At 39.7% G+C, this 23,837-nt stretch overlaps 1 protein-coding gene across 1 annotated transcript in view; it reads left to right on the top strand.

Annotated features, from left to right (window-relative positions):
• LOC124284394 overlaps positions 1–23,837 on the top strand; it is a 70,257-nt gene that overhangs the window by 3,805 nt on the left and 42,615 nt on the right. Inside the window, 15 exon segments of the mRNA XM_046720483.1 lie at positions 474–525; positions 1,174–1,267; positions 7,050–7,296; positions 7,894–8,093; positions 8,512–8,683; positions 8,842–8,971; positions 10,019–10,098; positions 11,051–11,089; positions 12,618–12,725; positions 15,005–15,067; positions 15,373–15,401; positions 15,970–16,122; positions 17,368–17,712; positions 18,526–18,696; positions 20,290–20,555. Of these exon segments, the coding sequence (XP_046576439.1) occupies positions 474–525; positions 1,174–1,267; positions 7,050–7,296; positions 7,894–8,093; positions 8,512–8,683; positions 8,842–8,971; positions 10,019–10,098; positions 11,051–11,089; positions 12,618–12,725; positions 15,005–15,067; positions 15,373–15,401; positions 15,970–16,122; positions 17,368–17,712; positions 18,526–18,696; positions 20,290–20,555 (2,149 nt within the window).

Here is a 23,837-nt window from a genome sequence, read left to right as displayed (position 1 = left end):
TGACCATTGGTATGTGACCACTAGTATCGGACAATTGGTATGTGACCTCTGATATCTGACCATTGGTATGTGACCACTAGTAGTGGACAATTGGTATGTGACCTCTGATATCTGACCATTGGTATGTGACCACTGGTATGAGACCACTAGTATTGGACAATTGGTATGTGACCTCTGATATCTGACCATTGGTTTGTGACCACTGGTATGTGACCACTAGTATTGGACAATTGGTATGTGACCTCTGATATCTGACCATTGGTATGTGACCACTGGTATGAGACCACTAGTATTGGACAATTGGTATGTGACCTCTGATATGTACCCACTGGTTTTCGGGTTCCAGGCTTCTTTAATCTCTTCAACTTCAATCTCCTTGGTGTAGGTGTGACATTACTTACTGCAATGTAAATCTGTTATACCTACTCAATCACCGATGAATGGTATTTTTCAATACATGTTATTTTCTTCAGATTTGAAGAAAGCTCATGTGTCTTCAGTGGGAGTTGTACCAACAAGAGCAAGGTATTTTTTATTCAGATCTACACAAAACATTAACAATAAATTCATCATATGTCAGTTCAAATTAATTGTATATTGTATAGATTGACTTCCTAGTGTAACAGAGGTACTGGTGGCCAAGTCTCATCATAAGTACCTACATTACGTGTCACAGAGCTGCGTCCATTGGGCCAGAATCCCATAGCCGTGGGTTCGAATCCCAGTCAGGCCCAGTTCTGTTTCTATGGTTGTCTGCAGCATACCAGTGATTGTGGGTGTCATCAAAGTGGCAAACCTCTGATATCTGGTTCCCTTCAGGCTTTCCAGCCACATTAAACTGACATAACTGGAATATTGTTAAGAGGGGCATTAGATCCAACTCTCTCACTACTCCGACTGATAATGCCTTATTGTAGTCTCCAGAATGCGCCTCTTTGGTAACAGATCATAAACATGGATTTAGACTACACAGCTATGTGGAACTTTAACCACTAGTATGAGCCCTACAACATTGTTTTCAGCCTAGAAAGTTCAGCTAATAGTATAATATTCAAAATACTCAAAATACTCAAAATATTTGTTACTACAACAGTCTCAAATTTTGTCCCAAACTTAATGTTTTGGAATTTTATATGCCATTCTAAATATTTGTATATGAATTGTCTTTAACAGTGCAAACTTGGCTGATCTGAAAGTACTTTTGAAAGGTGCCCCAGCTGCAGCCAGTGTCTTGCAAGGGGAGATAACTCTGTTAGAAATGGAGCAGGTAAGTTCAGTCCTGTTGACAAAACTTAAGAAAAATGCTGACTCAACACATGGTTTTTAGAATAGTAGGCATTTCCATAGAACATGGTACTACAGTTGGCTGACATTCAGATTACAAGGGATTTGTGCTATACATGTATTCATCAGTGTGCCACACCAGCCAAAACCTGCACTGTTGCCCATGACCATCCTTCTACCCCTACTGTTGTTATAGACTGTAATAATTCTGCAGATCCATATGTTCTATTTCTGGGATGACTTACATCCTGGTTTGTACAACTGTCATCTTAGATGTCAGTGATGTAACAGGAAGGAATCTTGGCTGGAGCCAATATCAATTTGTCTAAAAGCGGGCAAGCAGAATTTCAGGGGGTTTTTTCAGAGGGATGTCAACATGGTAACACTATTTAATCAATTACATGTTCGGATTAATTTGCATCTTGATGTCAATTTAATATTTATTATTTTTCCTTATCCTGACTCATGCTTAATATGCTTGTCTCCTCTATGCGAATGATAGTGGAACACTTGAAATCCCTTGTAGTTCCCTTGAAGAGGACGTAAAAGAACTCTCACCCACGAGTTGCCTCCCTTGCATACTCTCCTGCCAAAACAGTCACATGACTAACCATGCTTGTCACTCTCTCCTCCATGGATGGTTGTTCGAACTTGGGAGTCCCTATACGGCACTATATCCTTTTGTTTTTTTATCCCTTAGCCTAAATTTTGCTGTGTACGGTTTTCGGTCTGCATTATTATTCATTGTATATATTATGTGAAATTATTTGCAAAATAATGTTGTTTTCATCGCTTGTAGTTTTTGTATACATTTGATGAAATCGTGTTCTCAGTGTAGACACCAGCTGTCTGCGGCTGATCCGCACCCAATATGTCCTTCTTGTACAAATGAATGCTCTTCCATCTCTCGCTGCAAATATTGTGCTGATTTATCTATGTTGCAATTTAATAATTATTTGTTAACTTTATTTAGACGTATTAAGGACAAAGTGCGGAGGTTGTCTCAAGTCATGGCTGATAAATCAAGAGATAACGTGAGTAACCATGTGTTGCAAACTACAGCTGAAACTAATGTTTCTAGTGATTTGCCAATTTCGTCGCAGGGACATGCCTCTATCCTGGTAGATAGGTCTGCATCTAAGAAGAGGGCATCTTCATCAGAGCTGTCGTCATCGCAGACTAAGAAGCAGAAGTCGTCTTCAACTGGGTTGCAGAAGAAGAAGACGTCAGCGTCGAAACCTTCTTCGAAGTCATCCGATGCTAGTAAGACTGCGCATCAGAAGTCCTTCCATGAAGAGATAGTACCACCTGCAGAAGCAGACATTTTTGATGACCCTCCTATTTTGCTGCCAGAAGTCACAGTTGTTAGCAGATCGTCGCAACGACCGTCTTCAACTAGAACTTCATCTTCGGCATCCTCGTCAGCGCATCAGACAACTAGAGACTTCCCATCAGCTACACAGACATCTGGTATTACAGGAAGCAGCAGTGTCTCTTCGCCGCAGCTACAACAGAGACTAGAAGAGGATTCAACATTCTCGAATGCTTCATCAACTCCGCAACAGTTTCAGCAGTCAGCGCAGAACCTCTACCCAGGAGCGTTCATGAAGCAGTTCACGCAACAGATGCTGTCTCTGATGGATCGTCGGTTCGCCGAAGAGACAGCATTGCAGCAGTCTTCTATGCCAGCAGTTTCCAGACAGGAACCCTCTCCAGAAAACTCGGCAGTCGCAGATCATCGGTTGACGAATTCTGCTACGAGTCAGGAACGTCAACATGCGAGAAGGTCCTCTCTCACAGAAGAATCTACTGTCTGCAATCGTGAAGGTTCAGAGAACGTCATTGAAGAGAATGCAGTTCGAGAACATCACCGTTCCAGTTCAAGAGGATCCCCATCGAGGCGCGAACACTTCCAATTCAAGAGGTGCGAGAGATTCCCTTCATCGCCCAGCCGGGAATACAAGATTCGCCTCTGGGAGAGGACGTGCTCCCAGAGGTTCAAGAGAGACCAGAAGTTGAAGATGGGGTTCGGAACGACTGGAGTCTTCCATCCCCAGCCGTCGACAGTGGGTGGACATCTACAACAACTAACTTCTCAAACCCGAAAGGTTCAAGATGATTCATCTTCCACAACTCCGAGGTCTCGTTCATCCAGCAGATTACGTAGCCAGCATAGACCTTCAGGATGCGTATCTTCACATTCCTATACATCAGGACTCAAGAAAGTATCTACGATTCCTGTTCAAAGGTCAACACTTCCAGTGGAAAGTCCTGCCGTTTGGAATATCTTCGGCCTCATGGTTGTTTACACGAGTGACCAAGCCCATCGTCGCCTTTCTACATCATCAAGGTCTACGCAGTGCTTTTTATCTGGACGACAGAATACAAGTTCATCAGGAAGCCAGCCAACTCAAGCTACAGCTGGACTTCACCATCAGACTGCTCACTCAGCTAGAATGGCTAGTGAATCTACTGAAGTCAGATTGGAACCCAAACGAGATCTACAATTTCTAGGAATAAGGTTCGTCACAACAGAGAATCGCATCATGGTCCCAGAAGATCGTTGGATCAAGATACAAGCCATGATCCCACAAGCAGTCATCTCTCCGCTGAAGCTCCGAACATGGCAGTGTCTTCTGGGTTTACTCACCTCAGCGCAAGATTTGACCCGCAGAGGAATTTACAGTTGCGGCCACTACAGCGATTTGTGAATGCCCATCTCAACAGTACAGAGCTGATAACCCTGCCGGAAAGTCTACAGCTGTACCTGTTATGGTGGACTTACAGGTCGAATGTTTGCAGAGGAACCTATTTAAATGAGCCGGCTTGCAACACTCATCTCTACGTGGATGCGTCTCTACAAGGTTGGGGAGCACACCTCGGGAACAAGATAGCTGCAGGAAAGTGGTCAAGAAGATAACAATTTCTTCACATCAATCTACTGGAAATGAAAGCAGTGATCAACGCCTTACAACATTGGTCGAGCTTCCTGATCAACAAAATATTGACAGTGCACACGGACAATTCCACAGTGCCATTTTACATCAACAGACAAGGCTCAACAAGATCCTCAAACCTGTTACAGTTCGTGTTCCAACTGTTCGACATAGTGGACAATTTGAACATTTGGATAAAGGCGTGTCACATTCCCGGAGCTAAGAATATCCTGGCAGATGCTCTATCTCGCTCGCAGCAACCATCCCCGACAGAATGGATGCTTCACCCGGAGGCATTTCGGCTCATCATACAAACGTTAGGATCTCAGCTCATAGATCTGTTCACCACAAATTCAACAAACAGATACAAACATTCGTCTCACCAGACACTCTGAACGTATCTTTGGAAGGACTGAACGCTTACGCGTTCCCACCTCCGGATCTACTTTCTCAAGTACTCCAGAAAATCAAGCAGACGACAACCCTGCAACTGATTTTGGTCGCGTCCTACTGGCCAGCAAGAGTATGGTTTCCAGACCTCATTCAAGAACTCGGAAATCCAACCCTGAAACTACCAGAGTGGCCGAACCTGCTCGTTCATCCACACACCAAGCAAGCTCACAGGAACCTGTCAATGTTCCATCTTCAGGCATGGACAGTATCAAGACTTGCTTGAAAAAGAGAGAATATTCCTCCAGAGCAGCGAAAGCAGTCACCTTAGCTCTTCGCAGATCAACTCGTTACTTGTATGTTGACAAGTGGCAGAAATTTGAACTTTATGCACAACGAAAAGGCTTCACAGCAATGAAAGCATCTCATCCTCAAGTGGCAGATTATCTGTGTCATCTGAGACAGACGAGGAGATTAAAAGGTTCGACCCTATCCACATATTTGGTGGCGATTAGCACAGTCCTCACAATGAAGACAGGCATCAAGCTAACGAAAGTACCAGAACTACTTGCGTTATTACGCTCCTGCTGGAAGATCAGCAACAGAAATTTTAAGGCACCTGCGTTGGATCTTAATGTAGTATTACATCTTACCAGTGATGCTTATGAACCTTTGGAGTAAACGACTTTCGAACTACTTAGACAGAAAACTCTGTTCCTACTTGCCTTAGCCACGGCAGCTCGAGTGTCAGAGATTTTGGACAAATTCGTTTTGATACTGGACATCATGCCACAGCACATCTAGGACTTAGATGGGACTTTGTAGCAAGGAATCAGTTACCTGGTCAACCAGATAGACAGTTTCATGTGCCAGCGTTATCAACGATTCTCGGGCCAGAGGATTTATAATATTTAACTTTATGCCCAGTCAGAGCATTGAAGATTTACCTGAACCAGACGAGGATAAGGAGACGGAAATTCAAACGCCTATTCATTCCTTTGTCTACAAAGACATCTACAGAAGTTTCAAGAATAACAGTATCAGTATGGATGAGAGCCGTTATACTAAGGGCTTACAAAGCAGCAGGACTTCAACCTCCACAAGCATCCAACCCACATGAAGTTAGAGCACTGGCGTCTACACTTGCTCTGCACGGGAATTGCTCGATCTCATTGATAATGGAGGGCTGCTTTTGGAAATCAGATACAGTGTTTGCGAACCAGTACTTGAGAGATATTGCTACTGAAGATGTCTTTGGCATTCTCCAGTTCGGCCCACTTGTTGTAGCACAACAACTAACGGTTCCGCAGAGGCGTTGAATTGGAATCTCACCCTTTTTTATCACATGACTTAATGATACCTTCACTCTGAAGAGTTTTGGTTGGGAGTCCATACGTACGTCTAGAGCAGGCTAGCATGAGTAATTTAGACCCTGTCCTTGTACAGGAAATACTCGTACGTGGAAAGGGTCGCAACTATTATGATTAAGCAGATATCATAATACATGGGTTGCTATAGATATTAGTAAGACATACAACTATATCTTAAATTCACATGAATCTGTTAGATTCACTTGTCTTAAAGAAGTCTGACTAGATGTGGTCCCCCTGAGTTGACAGATGAAAGTTGGAAGAACAGGATCATTAGTAGTGCCGTTATATAGTTCCCATGGGGGGAGATACAGGACGTATCTAGGACAGTCGATAAATCCAATGTTGTGGCCTGACCCACCACCAATCCGTCGGATTCTGGAAGCATGTTAAGCATGAGTCTTGATAAGGAAAATTATGTAATTTTTCATCCATGACTTGAGACAACCTCTGCACTTTGTCCTTAGTACGTCTAAATAATGCTAACAAATAATTATTAAAGTTGCAGCATAGATAAATCAGCACAATATTTGCAGCGAGAGCTGGAAGAGCATTCATTAGTACAAGAAGGACATGGGGGCTGCGGATCAGCCCCAGACAGCTGGAGTCTACACTGAGAACACGATTTCATCAAATGTAAACAAAAAATACAAGTGATGAAAACAACATTATTTTGCAAATAATTTCACATAATAGGTATATACAATGAATAATAATACAGACCGAAAACCGTATACAGCAAAATTTAGGCAAAGGGATAAAAAACAAAAGGATATAGTGCCGTATAGGGACTCCCAAGTTTGAACAACCATCCACCAGGACGATGGCGGAGAGAGTGACAAGCACAGTTAGTCATGTGACTGTTTTGGCAGGAGAGTATGCAAGGGAGGCAACTCTTGGGTGAGTGTTCTTTTACGTCCTCTTCAAGGGAACTACAAGGGATTTCAAGTGTTCCACTATCATTCGCATAGAAGGAGGAGACAAGTATATTAAGCATGAGTCAGGATAAGTATAAAATATTAATTTTACTGACAAAATTACATAATTTATTCAATATTTACCTCTCCAGGCCAACCAGGCTGAACCTGCCACGCCCCCTCCCCCCTCGACAGACATCCCTCGCATTGTTCTGAATGACAAGATCTACCGTCTAGAAGAAGACACCAAGGCAGAGGCCGAGAAGAAGAAACCTGCCATCTTGTCCCAGACTGGCAACATACAAAACGTCATGTTCAGTGAGAGACAGAAGCCACCACCTCGACCATCCTACCTGAACAAACGCAAGAAGAGTTCTCGGCGGAATGTCGTCAGCCCAGGTACAACAGTTCTTTTGCTTGAGAGAATAACTTTTAAAGAACAGTGTAATTCTGTCTGAGCAAATTGAAAGTACGGAGTTGCATGCATATATAATGGAGGAATCCTTCAAATATTTTCCACTGTTCTTCCAAAAATGGAATTGCTTTTGAAACACATATCTGTAAATAATGTTAGTAACATATCTGAGGTGGGGTGAGGGGCTCAGAATATTTTTTGTAAATATCAGTCAATATCCAAAGATATAGACCCATCTGAAACCCTGTACAGAGAAGTCCAGCAAGTTTTCAAAGTGTGATCCTACTTTACATGATTAGCTTGCACTGACAGTGATTAAGAATTGCTGTATTTATATGAATGTGTATCTGAGATGTGATTCATATTAAAGCATTAGCTTTGACTGATGTGATGTGATGCCGTTTTAGTTTTCTAACAAATGAGAAAAACATGTTCCTGTATGGATGGATGTAAACATTTACATATTCAAATCATATTCGCATTTTCTGACTTTTGTCACTTTTTGACAATTTCATTAATGTAACTGTCATTTAAATATGATTGTCGTAGCTTTAGACATGTGATGTTTTGTCAATTGCTAGTTGGAGAGGATACTGAACCGAGTCGACTGAAGAGTGCCCGAAGCATCCCGTCATCCCTGCAGAGTGCCCCGATCAGCTTGCCAGATGATGCAGTTTACAGCAAGTACGACAAGGCCATTGAGGATATGGACATCGATATGGACAATGTAGAGACTGCAGTTGGTGTGTCTGATGCTGTACTCAAGAGCAGAGCTTCTAGTGTAGGTTGTCTACCATGTATTTATATAGCAGATGGTATTTACAGGTCACTGCTGGTCTATGCTCGGAGTGAATCTAAATTGTTTAATCTAACTTTTAAAGGTGAAAATTATGGGCTCCCCTTTATGTATTGTGTTGTGATGATAGCACTCACTGGTGGCCACTCAGGGATAAATACAAATATATAAAACTAATGATCAGTGTGTCTGAACCAAATTTCTGTTAATATTCCAAAATAGGATTTGAACATTCCCAATTAATCCTAAATAGTGTGAAGACTCCTTTCCCCTTCCCTTATCATTACTTGCACATGTTCTCTCTCCTCAGAAATCACCAGCTCATCTTCTGATTAACATTCGCATTCCATGATAACTCAAATCTGTTTTATCAAGGGCTCTCTACTAATGTCAAACCTTGCAGGTGAAGTCTGTCCAAGACCTCCTGGAAGAGGCCAAGAAGATCAGTAGTCCTGACTCCGACCCCCTGTACAAGCAGCAACATGTCAAGTCAGCAGACAGCAAGAAACTGGGGAGCCCCACCCCGCGCAGATCACGTAGCAGCAGGAAGGAGACACGCAAGAGTGCTGGGAAAGGTTAGATTCTTGTCTCCTGGTGATTGTGTGGAAATAAGGTTCTTGTTGACGTTTTTCCAGATTTGAATTGCACCTTGTTTCAAGGGTTGTTGAGTGATCAGGCAGCAATATGGTTAAAGTGTTTGATTATCATGCTGAAAACTCTGGTTATGTCACAGGTGAGAAGAGCAAAGGGAAGCTATCAGCAAGAGATACAGAGGAAGAAAGTGGAGGAACGTCCAGGCCTCGGTCCGAGCGGTCAGTGGATGAGATCATCTCCTCCCTCAGGGACCAGTCCAGGACAGGAATGTGAGTTAGACACAGGATGTTTTTCTATTTTGTGATTCAGGCTTGTGCATAACTTTAAATTCCTGTTATTGAAGTAATAGATGACATTATCAATCCATATATCCATTATTATCCGTTATCATATACCACATTAATGTAATAGTGCCCTCAAAGTTGGGTGCTTATTTAAATCATACACAATTAGTTACACTTGATTACAGACATTGATCAGTAGTTAACTAACTTAGGTCATTTAATGATCAAACTATTTTCTGTAGTCACAGTTTTATGTACACGTAAAAATATGGGCTGTCATGTAAATCTTCGGGTCTTGAATGGTTGTGCTCAGCATGGCAAATGCACTGTGTATGGACATGGAGTTCTAATGTGTATGCTGTGCAGAGTTGGGTTCTGAGACAGGATCAGCTGGGGTATGAATCCCAAATTATTATCCTTTAGTTGACAGTGACATACCTATGCCTCTGGTTTCATCCTCATTAATATCACATCATTATTTCTGGATCGATACCTCTCTCTATGGACATTGGAGACCCCACTCCACAGAAAGCATCTGATTGAACACTGGGTGAATTCATGAGACAATCAGTGTCCACTTTCTTATATGATTTTATCAATGTTTTAAGTACTTTAAAAAATGTGCAAATTTTTAAGTTTAACAGTAAAAAGGAACACAACTATTTCTTCAGTGCTGCTCTTTCATTTGGATGTAGGTCACACAGCAGAACTGAACATTTTCTCGTTTAGTGTGATGCAGAAACAAAATCTTCTGGTCTGAACGATTTTTACTCACTTTTTGAAGTCTCCAATCCTGTCAGAGTAGAAGGTTCACCTGACAGGATCAGAGGTAGAGAGAGGCAGGAGGTATCACTAGAGTAGAAGGTTCGGGACAGGATCAGAGGTAGAGAGAGGCCGGGAGGTATCACTTGAGTACAAGGTTCAGTTTCACTGTGATTTCTTGTGTGTTTTCAAGTGGCAAACTCTCTAGTTACCTCACTCTCGCGTCAAGAGATGTTAATCCTACTTGTACAGTTTGTGATGTGATTTCAGTGTGTCGGATGCTGACCGGAGGATCCAGGAGATCATGGACAGAGTGATGTCTCGGGCCAGTGCTGTACTGAGTGATATAGGTACAAACTGACCACAGCAATCTTAGTGAATATCAATATGTTAAAGTATATATGCATTATGAACATCTTAGTGGTAAGATGGTTCAGTGGAACAAGACCCTAGCACCTATGTTACAAAGATGTCTTTGCACTCTGATGGCCTAACCATGAGAGCTAAAAATCATAGTGCTAACATACGTGTGTAAATCAGACCCGTGGTATTTAATAGAACGTTATCTGGTTTATGGTATAGAGAAATAAGTTTTGCAAGACACAATGAATGTTTATTTAAAATGATTTCATTATATTAGTTCCATTTCATCCATTGACTGATAATAGATGGATTGATACTAAAACAAATTTGGAAATAATGCAAATTTCTAACTTGATCTAGATATGAAATATTTATCTAGATATGAAACACTCTTCTAAAAGAAATTGATATTTTGTGGAATTTCACAGTTCGTATGTTGTTGCAAATTTTTATTGCATAGTCAGGGTTAAGCACAAAAATGGGAATCACTGAAGGCTTGTATTTTGTAGTCTTGGCTTCTTGTCCAATTTCTAGTTTCCCCCAGCCTCCCCACCCTGAAATGTGACCTCTCCCTTTATACTTTTATAATGTTATACAGTACCATAAAAGTAATTGTGAGACTCATATTTCGTTTGTGCACTGGATTCCCACATTTTGCACATGACATACTCTTCAATGAACCTCATCCATAAAGACATGTCATTCCTAATGCTCTTCAATGTATATCAAATTATCACGTAAACCAAAACCAGGTCCATTCAGATGACAAATCAAACTTGATAAAGAGGTACATGAGTCAAGTATTTTATGGATTTGTAAGCTAATATAAAAATAGGATAATTGATATTATCCTCTCTCCATACCCAGTCCATTTTGAAACAAATTAAAAACAACCAGGTTTACTTTGCTGGCCTAATCAATCTGATGTATTTATTGCAGGCGTGAATGAAGCAAGTGATAGCCCTGAAGTTCATCGAGGTCAGTTCAACCTTACATTTTGTTTAAACTCTCTTTTTGGATTGAAATGGCTGCCTTCTCTATAAATTCAAGAACATTTTTCTGTCTGCACTTCCACATCATTCACTGTTGTGGAATACAATCTGTTTCCTTTTTGATATTTGTTATTTCATTTTTTGTTACAGAGGCACATTTGAGTGAGTCGTTATTATGTATGACTTTAGATATAAACTTTGCAATATAGCCAGATGGTACCATTGTAGAAGCCATAATTAGTCAGTCATCAGATAATACAGGTAGTTAGTTAGTATGGGGACAGATGGTCTGGAGACAATCCAGGGGCATATCGAGAGAGAGAGAAAGAGAGATGTGTGTGTGTGGTTGCAGTGCAGGGTATGCACCCCCATCTCCCCTGAAAAATATTTCCCTCAGGGCATTTCTCCCAAACCTTTGGACTTCATGATGTGTGTGCAACCGCTTCTCCAAAATCCTGGATCCACCCTGGGGTCCATCTGATGATACATTCAGCTCATAGAGGGTGCAGATTCTTTTGCAGGTAGTGATAATTTCGAACAGTTATTATGCTGTTGAAATGTTTAAAGGAGCTGAAGTTTGAGTCATTCAATGTTAAAATGAGCTGGATATAACTTTACAGACTTAGTCCCCCCCAATGATAAACATCTAGTCCTACTTGCACAGAGCAGTCTTAGTGACCGCTGTAACCTATAAAGTATAGAGCTATCAGAGTAGATTTAATAGATTAATAGATAGATCTATAGTCACACTAAGAATTCTAGCTATCATAGGTTGTTAGTATCCTTTCTTGGTTTTGAACTGACTAAAAGGGAGGTTTGTGGTCACTGATTCCAAAAGCCACAAATTATGACTAGTACCAAGATTGTTGACCGGGAGATACCAGTTTCAGTGAAGTGTCCACTGACAACATTGATTGTTTCTGATGGAATCGGTTGTGAGAATAATTCCCCAGCAAGCAATGCTCTTTTTTAAGGGGGGATTAAATGGATCAGGAAATCAAGCTGACTTGGTTGATTGAATGCCACCTTACCCTGGCAGCATGAACTGGTGTTCATAACATCAATCACTGGTTTGTCCAGTCCAGACTCATTTATCCGATCTGTAGGCTGCTTTAATGCAGTGTGAATACCACTAAGTGCAGCATTAACCTATACACAAGTGAATAAATACTCTGATCACAATTGTTGCTCTTACTATTGACCACTGGTTTCTCTTGGCCATTATGGATTCTTTCACTGGCCAATAATTTAATATTACTAACTGTTGCATGAAACAATATTTTCTCAGTTTGCATTTTCTGATACAGACATATTATGCTAAAGATAGCTTTGCAAAATAGGTCGAGCATAATTTAGTGTGTCATACCCCTTTGAGTTTAGTTTTGATTTTTTATTTGATTATAGAAATATTTCACTTTGTTTCAGTGTAGTAGGTGTTTATTTCATCTCTTTCCTATAGCTAGATGTTCTTCAGTTGCTTGTCTCTGTGTGTTTATTGTGCTACGTAACCCTAGATGGAGATGCTGATAACACAAGGGAGGTAACTCCTCAAACTGGCGACGAGACTTCACCTTCTGTTCCGACTCCTGACACTGATGTCACTCTAGACGCAGATGACCCTGGTATACTTGATCTCTTTCTCTATCACACGTCATACAGTCTCGATGATCCAGTGTATCACATCTCCTTTCTATACCTTGGACCCTGGAGCCACAATTGTGGGTCCGGGTGGAATGACACGAACCACAATCAACTTACATAATTGAAACAAGCAGATATATCATTAAAACTTTTGTGTACTGTCTCCAATGCAGCGTGTATTATACAGACATAACTCCCTGTGTTAATACTTACGTATATATATTTTCTAGCTTAACATTTTTATAGAAGTCTTTTGATTCAGTTAAATGCATCAAGGGCCTGCTTGGAGGAGACTGAAATTCTGAATTTAGATCTGTGCTGAACTTGTTTTTTGGGAGATGAATTTTGATTGGAAATTCATTTCATGCTTATATGGAAGAGAATATCCATGCTAAGTATCTTGAATGACAGTTTGTGACGTCACTTCTGAACATAAGCCATGCTGGCAAATGTGTCCAGGGTGTTTATTATAATAGAATGGAGATTTAACACACTGGGTAATTGAGTATGCATGTCATATGCCTGCTTTATTTGATGTAAAATTGAAAATAATATTTGTTGTGTTTTGATGCATGTTTTTTACTACTTACAGGATAATATTGTCTCTTATTGCTTTATGATTAAAAATAGCCATCATATTTATATCACGGATCAAATATATAATTAACATTTATTCTGTAATACATCATCAAGTAATTTACTCATTATAGTCATTATCACAATTATAGGTCTAATTCCAAAGATCCCTCAGTTGAGTTTTATTTGTGAGTCTTATATTATATCTTTTATTATCGACTGGATAAGGTTTTTTGGTATAAGGATATATTTGTACATGTATACTTTTCATTTTCTCATAGCTGCTACCCAGTAACAATTTACATTTTATTGAACCAATTTTCTTGATTTTGACTGAAAACTCTCTGCTCTGTAAACATGCTAACAACAATTTACCATTATTGCCCCAAATCCTGAAATAAATCCAAGCAGGATGCTGAGTCAAGTACCCAATGCTTATCGTGAGAGATGAATGCAATGGGGATTAGATGGTCACGTCATCAGAGTATGGATAGTAATAGGCATGTGACTACAAGGGAACACCTGCTTTGATCGGTGATCTATCTGCTACCGAGTATCATTGTATCCTGTGCAGCACAAACTCACACTATCCATGATGATTTATGTTTTTCTGAAACAAGTACTTTGTAGATGTTGGGATATGGCTGTAAATATTTTTACTTAGAAAATTAAACACCATTAACTTTTAAACAATATGTCCATCATTTCATTTTAATATGTCATTTTTATCTATTCTAACCAAAGGTTGTAACAAACGGTAGTGCTGATATATTCATTGTGCAGTATATGCAAAGTTGTGTCCCTTATCAATCAGGATCTGCTGTTTGTGCTTTTAAATCCTGTTTGTTCCACTTATCATGGGTTTGAATCCCAGATTAACTATGTTTGTGATCCTTGATCTAGCATCTCAGGAATCATATTGGGTGGACGTTTAAACAAAGTGGCCTATGGCCTGCTTAAGTTTGGGTCTCATCAGCGAATGAAATAAGCCAAAATTCCAGCCTGACATCAGGGCTGGTAACTTCAAAATGTTACCAGCCCAAAATGGATTTAACCAGACCAAATATGGTGATTTTACTCAGATGTATGGAACATATAAAAAAATTACCAGACCATCGGGCTGGCTAGGTGTAAATTTAGACCATCCGTCAGAAATCTAGCCTGTCTCGGTCGGTCGGACAGGCCTTATTTCATACACTGGTCTCATCCCGCATTACACTGACACTGTAATAACTCAGATACTGTTAAGAACATCACTGGTTACAGCTACTTCCATGATTCCATTTTTCGATTTGACTTGATTTTGTTTTCTTTCACTCACTAATCCTGTGTAATTTAGAAAGGTTTTAACATTGACAACAGTATGATTGTTCCATCTGTTCAATATTTCTACATATCATATGATAACTAATAAATTCATATTCATCTGCTAAAATGAATACCTGTGAGTGTCAGGTAGAGAAGAATGTTTAGAAAAAATTACATGTTTTATCCCTTGATATGAATGTATGATAACCATATCTATTATGTATTTAAATACTAGATCTGTATTTTTAAAAAGTTAAACGTTCCTTGAGTTAAATACATTAATATAATTTTCATTCAGCAGTATTGTAAACTGTTTTTCCACAGTCAACTCATGTATCATGTGATGTGTATCACCTAGTCTGTGTATCTCTGTTAGACCGAGTGAAGGGAGATCTTAGTGTACCTGACCGTATCCCAGAAGAGGAAGAAGTACCTGAAGGTAGGGTGGATGTGGGAATGAATGGACCTGGCTTCTGTCTCCATCTGTAATCTAAGGACCACAGATTCCAGCTGTTACGATCTTTTTGGAATCATTGCAATATTTTGCGCAAATTTTGCATTCATCCAGTATAGTGATACATATTATGAACTTCCAACAAAAATGTCTCCAGTGACAAAGCTTTTTGTAATATAATGCATTGTTTCAGTCTTTGATGTCAGAAATTATAATGTGTTTGAAGATTGAGTTGCAGGCTGATGCTTTCCAGCCATTATTGCTTCAGCTGTGTAATAATTCTGTTGTAGATACATCTAGTGCTCAAGTCATGGAGCAGGTGAGTGTCATTGTGCTGGATCAAACTGTGTTTATTTCAGTGTTCACAATTTAGCTACTTACCTATTAGTAATATTTTTCACAGTTATACATTTTTTTTATTTTAATTTTTACAAAAAATATTTTTTGTGTGGGGGGATATTTCTGATCATGTGGTAAAATAAGTAAGTCCTCAAGGCGAGTCAGTAACCAGTATTCTCTTGTGTGAAGAGACACTTGGCTCTCTATATAAAGGTGTTTGCTACAGTCAGAGATCCATTTATACTATCATCATACATATTAAATGCCAGGTTTTGTTGGTGTAATGGGCTCAACAGTAATTTAAAAGAACCCTGAAAGAATCTGTAAAGGTTACTTTGAACAGCTTGATGTGAAATTCAACAGACTTGTGACTCACACCATTATTGTGCTAAAGATGTTTTAATGCAAAATGTAGACTATGATTTGAATATTTCTCAATATGCCCAACAAAACTTACAAAGAAAGAGTCGTCCAGCCTTGATTGTATTAACAGTAGCTTGTCAAACAAGTTTTGATGTTTGTGTGTATGATCTGTGTCTATATTTCAGACCCTGCCACCCCCAGTCATCCCTGATGTTCCCCCACCCACAAGGACGACTGCTTCCACATGGGATGGCACCACCGAGGTGGACGAGGAGGAGGAAGAGGAGGCTAGGCTAGAGGAAGAACAAGCAGCAGATGTTGGAGTTGATATTCGCCAGGTAGGAGTCAGTCAAAATTGTCTAATATTGACCAGGGGATCCTTTCATGAAGCAACCTTTACTAAGGTTAACCTTAACTCCCATTCTTTAACATTGCACAAAGATTACCTAAGTGACTTATGATCAACTTAGTTCTTTGTGAAAGGAGGCCCAGAAGAGTAGAAAGTTCTTGTGTATCCTTAGTAATATCTCTCTGATATTTACATATAAATTGTACAAAGTTTCAGTGCTGTTCAGTTATTTGAAGCTATGTGACATTGTGTCATCATGTCCTGGAGTCCTGGATCATGATGTCTCTGCCGAAGGGTCGGTTGAGTTTCCGTCGGCGTCGAGTCGGCATTCCCATTGTTTCCGGAACATAACTCTAAAACTACTTGAACAATCTTCACCATATTCCATATCATGTAGATATGCCTTTTGGGGGTTTGATTTTTTTTTTTTTTCATTTATTTTTTTCTGTTTTCATGGCAACACTTTGCCTCTATACTGCCTCTCCATATCATGTAGATGTGATTTTTGGGGGTTTGTTTTTCAGCATTTGTTTAAATTTTTATTGACTAGAGAACTCTGTGATTGAAAAACAACAGATTCATTCATGCATTACGAAATATACTGGACAAGAAGGAATCAAATGAATTGTGGAGACATCTGTTTTTACAAGTAAAAACACTTTTTAGTAGTTCCTGTTGCATTCAGGCACAAGTTTACCTGCTCCACATCATTATCAATTCTAATTCAACTTAGTATGTAACATGAGTTCTGATTGGTCAATGCTATTCATTTCCAACCGTATAATCAGCATATACGGTCGCAATTTGAAACCCTATTCACCAAAACCTTTGAATGTATCCCTACACTATTTGGGGTAACACTGTTTTTCAGGGCATTGTCATTTGCAGAAGCCCTGGGTCAGTTTAACTCCCTTATCATGCTAAAATGGATGGAATTTGTGTTAAAAAAAGACAAAACAGTATCATAAATTGAATTGTAAGTTCAAACAACTTACTCGCAACGGGCTGTTGACCCAACACTGTTAGATCATGAAACAAGATTAATGACTTCATTATGGAGCGTGACGTCACCTGCTTACTCGTGGCCGATATAACTAAATTTGCAGCTATATAACCACCGGTATACGTCCCCAATTCGTCAAACACAGTACAGTTATCCCCTAATTATCAACAGGAGATCATGCTATAGCAGTATTTTTTAGCAAAACAACTCCCTCACTATTGTCTCCCCTAGGCATATGAGGATCTGCTCGCCCCACCCACAGCCACATACGAGGACCTGGTGAAGGTGGAGGGTACACAGAAGGAACTGCAGGACCGACAGATCCCCACCCCCTTCACCGGACCACGCCTCCCTGTCTACTCCACCTCTGTGTCCTTCCTTTCATCATGGGCCCCCACGACAGAAAGGAAGTATATGCCGACAGCTGAGAAAGAAGATGATGGAGGGAAGAAGAGCATCCATCACTTTTGTAAGATGACATCCGAGTTCCAGCTCCCTAAACATTTCCAGAACATTGGCCGGAAGTACCACACACCAGATCAGTTTTCATCATCGTTCCCAGTTCAGCCATACAGGGTGAGTTAATGCAGTTATGAGAAAGTACTTTTCTGCAGGTGACTCAATACTTTTTTTAATTTATTTTTTTAAATTGTTTTATTTTTTTTTACAAACAATACAGTTACTCATCACCATGATTTTATGGATAGGTCATTTTGGCTAATGATTCAAATAATATTACTCATATAAAACATAAGCTTTATTTCAAAATGACTAATTGCCTTCACCTTTTTTTCATTCTTATTTTCCAGCCAGCAGAAAATGCATATGAACTTAATGTTAACCATGGTAACACAACTTAGGAAAGGAATTGCATTGATAGCCATAGAATTCATACCATTAAATACAGAAAAACAGATTTATTGATTGCATTGAAAATAATCCATTTTTCACACACCACTTGTTGTTTGTCTGTGTTACTTTACATAGCCTTAGGAACTGTTCATAATTTATGGGTAGGGGAGTGATGATGACTTTAAGGAGAAGCATGTACAATGTGAATCTGTGACCCTTGCATACTATGTACAAACTCAATGACCCCCAGTTCAAATGTACAAAATTGATCACACATCCCCCCTCCCACACCTACCGAGAACAAAATGGGTGAAACCACCACCCCCATCCACACACACACCACCACACCCCTCCCCCCATCCCATAAAATAATCATCATCCCAAAGCCATAACTTGTGAATGGTTACTCTGGAAATACCCAGTGAAGGTCATTGTCGTAGGAAGTCATGGCAGTCAGTGTGTATGATTTCATGTTAGAGTGATTCAGTGTCTGGTGGATGTTACCTTCAAACCGAGCATGTCTTCTGTGTTGTCCAGTTTGGTGCGATGGGTCCTTCAGTACCGGCTACAGACACTATAGAGGAGGAGTCTGTGGAGGAGGATGAGGCTGACCGGATGTCAGTCATCGCCCAGCGGGTCATTGATGAAGCAGGTCAGGTGGGGTCAGAGGACACGCTGGAGGCGTGGCAGCAGAGGGCGGAGGAAGTGGTACGAACATCTTGATTTTGTTAATCGTTTTTACGTAGGGATTACTTTACTTTATTCTAAGGATATGAAGCTAAAACATTAAACCTGAATGAATGAATAAATTCTATAAACCTGTAATTTAAACACATTCTGTGTTTTTACTGATCGAAAACGTTAATAAACTGATATATTTTCAATTCAAAACAATTTTACCCGTAATAGAGCACACTTGTACTAGTTCAGTGCATAATTTCAAATTGCAGAATCGGAAAATGTTTCCATTTTACTGGCACCCATTAGGTTTTCCTACATACATAGTGCTCACATACATGAGTTTCATAGCGCTCACGTATGTTACTATTTTAGGGAGGGAATCCCCAACATGTCACAGGTCACATGATTCAAAATGACGCCACTGACATGCAAGAGATCGACTGAGAGGTTTGGTGGCTTGCAAATATAAACCTCTGGATATTTTGATAATTCCGAAAATAGTCCGGAATTGTAGGTATAAGTACAAAGAAGTCATTCATATAAGTATTTTGTGCGCAGTAATTGTAAAGGGTACGAGAAAGTGCGACAAAGGACTTCATCCATTGCAGCCTATAGCGGTGCTTCGTAGCGTTCGTGTATGTGAGCACTATGTATCTTAGCTAAGACACGGGTAGACATGACGAAGACCTATGATATAAAATGTCATATAGAGGAGATGAGAATACCATATTTGTGATGCAAGTACCAATCTGTAGTAGAAGCAATTCTCTAATAGACGGAGGTACAGTCATCGTGATGCTCTTGAAATCAGCTTCACCCCCAAATCATCTCACATCCGTCTCACTAAATTTCTTATGTTACTCAGGTGCCTCTAACGTTGCCTTTTTTAAAGGTCCAGACTCGATTATTTACAGACCGCCACCATATAGCTGGAGTGTGGTGTGAAACTAAACTCACTCACTCATTTCAGCTCATCCCTGCCAAAGAGATGGGGGATCTTCTTCTTTCATATTCACATGTTTTGAAGTTGAAAGCATAAAGTTTATGATTACATAACTTTATTCATGTCTTTGACACAGGAATTTCTATTCTTATGTTCTGATGAGATAATATAGGCATGATTGTATTTTTGCAATAAAGTTAAACAGAAAGAACTGTTGTTCTTACAAGAGGCTTCAACTTGTGTAAGTCAGTGAAGATTCATGACTCACAGTCAGATGATGACATGTATCATGATGCTGTTAGAACGAATTTACAAGTTGCTGTGTGGAAAGTGGATGAATCACTGTCACAAGATCAGAGACATGTTTGAATGTACAAGTTACTGGTCTTAAACAGTATGGTTTTACAGAAATCCTGGGTTTGGCCCCAGCAGCTTATGCTTGTTGGAAGGCAACTAAATGGACTGGATTGTCAGGTTCATCGACTTACTTGATCGCATGTCATCTTACCCTGATAGTGTGATAATTTCTCATAATATCAGTCACATCATGTCACTGGAATATTGCTAAACAACAAGCAGTAATCTACATTAAATTTCCTTTAGTTGATGTGTACATTATATCAGAAGGTGATTCTGATCTGTGACACAGTCTGAGACCTGCCCTGTTTCGTCCCCAGTTTGTCGAGTGTGACATCAGTGTAGACGGTCAGAAGATAAGTATAGGATCTGATGAGTCTCGAGTCTACTGGAACCCAGCACCGCCTAAGCTGGACATCCCCCCAGCCAAGGTGAGGGAGGTGTTGTTCCCGGACTACCAGCGAGCATCACTAGGACCCGAGTCTCAGCAGCTACAGGCTGTGCCAGAGTCCGACTCTGAGAGTGAGGTTGAATCTGAACCTGATGAAACCAAGTTGGACCCAGAAGATGCAGCTGGTATCGAGAGGTAGGTGTTTGTTGACTTATATGACATATATGTTCTGTAACATTCAAGATGTCGTTTGTTGTTTGTTACATTCTACGCTTCTTTGAGGATTCAGGAGCAGACTGGGTTTAGGATGCCTGCAATGTCTTCAAGCCCTGATGCCATGTTGGTCAAGCTTTCAACCACTGGTTTGCCTGGTCCAGGCTATATTATTTTCTGGCTGCTGTGATAGCTGGGATTTTGCTGACTACAGATTACTGCTACAGTCCCTCCCTCAGTAATATGCTGGAACTAATTACATGAAATTGTTTGATGGGCATTCTAGAAGTTGTGAGTCAAAAATAAAACATTCAACTTTATGGATAATGTTGATCAAAGGTTTGTGGCAGAGGATTTCGATAGCTTCCAAGAGTCCTGATTCTTGGTTGATAGGATTTCAAAATTGTCAATCTTGATTTGATGGAATTTCTGTTGGTGATCGGAGAGAGCTGATTTGCTGTCTGCTTTGGCTGTTGAGGTTTTATGTTCTTTAATGCGGATATGAACGGGACGGGAGATTTCACCTATATAGGAGTCACCACATTCACAAATAATCTGGTAGATCACTCCTTTGGGGGGTTGTTCTTTGGATGGTAGGTTACGGCTATTGCCTTGGAGGATCAAACTATAGACTCTATAAAAGCACCCAATCAGCTTGTTATTATAACTCAATCCCCCTTGTTTATTGACTTCATCACCAGTCTTATTTTGTTGTTTTTTTGTTTGTTTTTTATTCATCTTTATTTTAGGTACAAAAACATGACATCAAATTACAATCAAATATAAACCATGCACTTGTATACAGAGTTTGGCAGTATCTCACTTTGACAAGCATATCACAACAAATGACATTGTTGGAAAAAGGATCAGTTGTAGTATGAATCAAACAGTTGATGGCAATTAGACCAGAATCCAACAAATTTGGTAAAGTTACAAGAAGAGATGGCATGTGTTCTCTTGATATTGTGAATTCAGTCTTATTTGTTGTTCTTAGTCTCCCACTGCCCTCTCATAATTATCTACCAGTTGTTATTCAATTACATGTTGTTAATGTTAATCTGCTGTTTGTCAAAACATACTATGTATATATACCCCTCATCATCTGGTTGTATTCACTTTTAGCTTGATAACGATGTAAGAATCTACATTGAAACTTCGCTCTTTGCAATAAATAAGAAGTTGTCATCCATAAAGTTGTATGTTTCATAGTAGCATGAAACATAAGTCATATTTGGATTACACTTTCTGAACAGGGGCAGTGGGGTAGCCTAGTGGTAAAGCGTTCGCTCATCATGCTGAAGACCCAGGGTAGCATGGGTACAATGTGTGACACCCATTTATGGTGTCCCCTGCTGTGATATTGCTGGAATATTGCTAAAAGCAGCGTAAAACCATACTCACTCACTCACTCACTCACTCACTCACTCACTCACTCAATTTCTGTACAGATACATGTAATATAAAACAGACCAGAAATCTGAACCACCAGAGTTCCAGTGCTTGTTATAAAAGTTTAAAACAGTGTCTTGGATGGTCAGTAGTTAGGTCAGTTGTTGGATGAATGACCAGGATTGAGGGGATCATAGGGGATGCTGTTAATCACTGTATTGTCTGGTCCAGACTGAATTATTTTCAGACTGCTGCAATATAGCTGAAATATTGCTGAGTGCAGTGTTAAACAACAAACAGAAAAACAAACAAAAACAAAACAAAGATGTTATTGATGAAATTATGATGACTACAGCAAAGAGCTTCATTGTAAGGAGTCGTTCCAGAAAGCTATCTCACCACTTAGTCTGTCATAAGTCTGAGTCACAGAATGGATGTTAAGAGAGGAGATTGTTGTTTTCCAGGCTGGAGAGTAGGGGTCAGAAGTACAGGTAAGCTGTGGGCCAGGTGGCTGTAGAAATAACCAGGAAATACCACTAACACACACTAATCTTCATGTAGCCAACGGAACATGGGACAATGTTTTCAGAATTTCGTATCATGAAGATTTGTCATGACTTTGCATGGTGGGTTTAGTTTTTGGTAACATCTGGAACACATGATATTTTCATCATTGTGGTTACTATCCCCAGTCCAAATAAAGATTTGTTTGGATGTAGAAATTGGCTCCTTTTATCTGTCTGTCTGTCTGTCTGGTATGTTTTATTTTGTAACTTTACCAGAGCATAACTCTTACATAATTCAATATTTAGTTGTGAAACTTGGTATGCACGTCAATCAATTACTGGCTCCGATTTCTGAAACAAACTTCAGTTTCAATAATAACTCAAGTCTTGAGTTTTTAACCGTAGCAACCCTCTTGAAACCATGTCTGAATAATCAGTGTTTGCCTGGTATGGAGTATAAAACTCAAGGCATATAGGAGAACACCATCAGCGAAGATAGACTAGAGTGGAAAGAGGGTTAATTAACCTTAGCATCCCTCATGAAACAATGCCTGAGGAATCGGTGTTTGCCCGTTATCGAGTAATAAACTCAAACTAAAATTTGAGTAAAACCTTAAGTTTGTTTCCAGCAATCGGGGCCTGATTTGGTACCTTTTGCTTATTGAATAATTTGATGTTTTGTGATTATTATATATTTTATAAGGACACGGTTTGTCTCTAAGTTCAAGTGAGGATAGCCTTTGTTTTCAGATTTGCTCTGAAAACACTGTTGCTCATAATATCAATCACTGGAATGTAGGGCCCAGACTGTATTACATGCAGGTCACACCTGAAATATGCCTTAGTTCAGTGTTAATACACAAGCAAAAGCATGGGTTACATATGATTTCATCTTTTTTAATGTGCTTGTCGACCAGATCAAAGGGATCTAAACCAAAGTGTTTGTTAGTTTGTGTTAGTTTATGAGGGATTGGCATATATTGTGACTATAATGGCCTCTGTTAACCCAGACAACAGCATTTCCAGTTGAGTTGCCTGGTTTAACAGATGTCTGGTTTAACACAAAGTAATTCATAATCTGATAGTGTAGTTTAATATGGATGTATGTAGTCCCATTAATGAAAGTCAGAAAGGTGTTGTTATGTGAGAATGGGGTCTAGATTAACAACATCTCATTACAGATAAGAAATGACACTTTTGATTTTATTTTTAAAATGTGTGTTAGATAGCATAGATATTTTGTTTAGAGGTGCATACTGACAAATAGTTTCAGATATTGATATGTAGTGGGATAGATTGTACAGCAGTGTCTATAATCATGAGGCACTCCACATCTGTACAACAATAATCTTTTCAGATGAGCAAAGAC

Source organism: Haliotis rubra, unplaced genomic scaffold (genome assembly GCF_003918875.1).
Source record: "Haliotis rubra isolate DU_JTF1 unplaced genomic scaffold, ASM391887v1 Scf336, whole genome shotgun sequence".
NCBI lineage: Eukaryota > Metazoa > Mollusca > Gastropoda > Lepetellida > Haliotidae > Haliotis > Haliotis rubra.
This window is presented reverse-complemented; position numbering and strand designations above follow the sequence as displayed.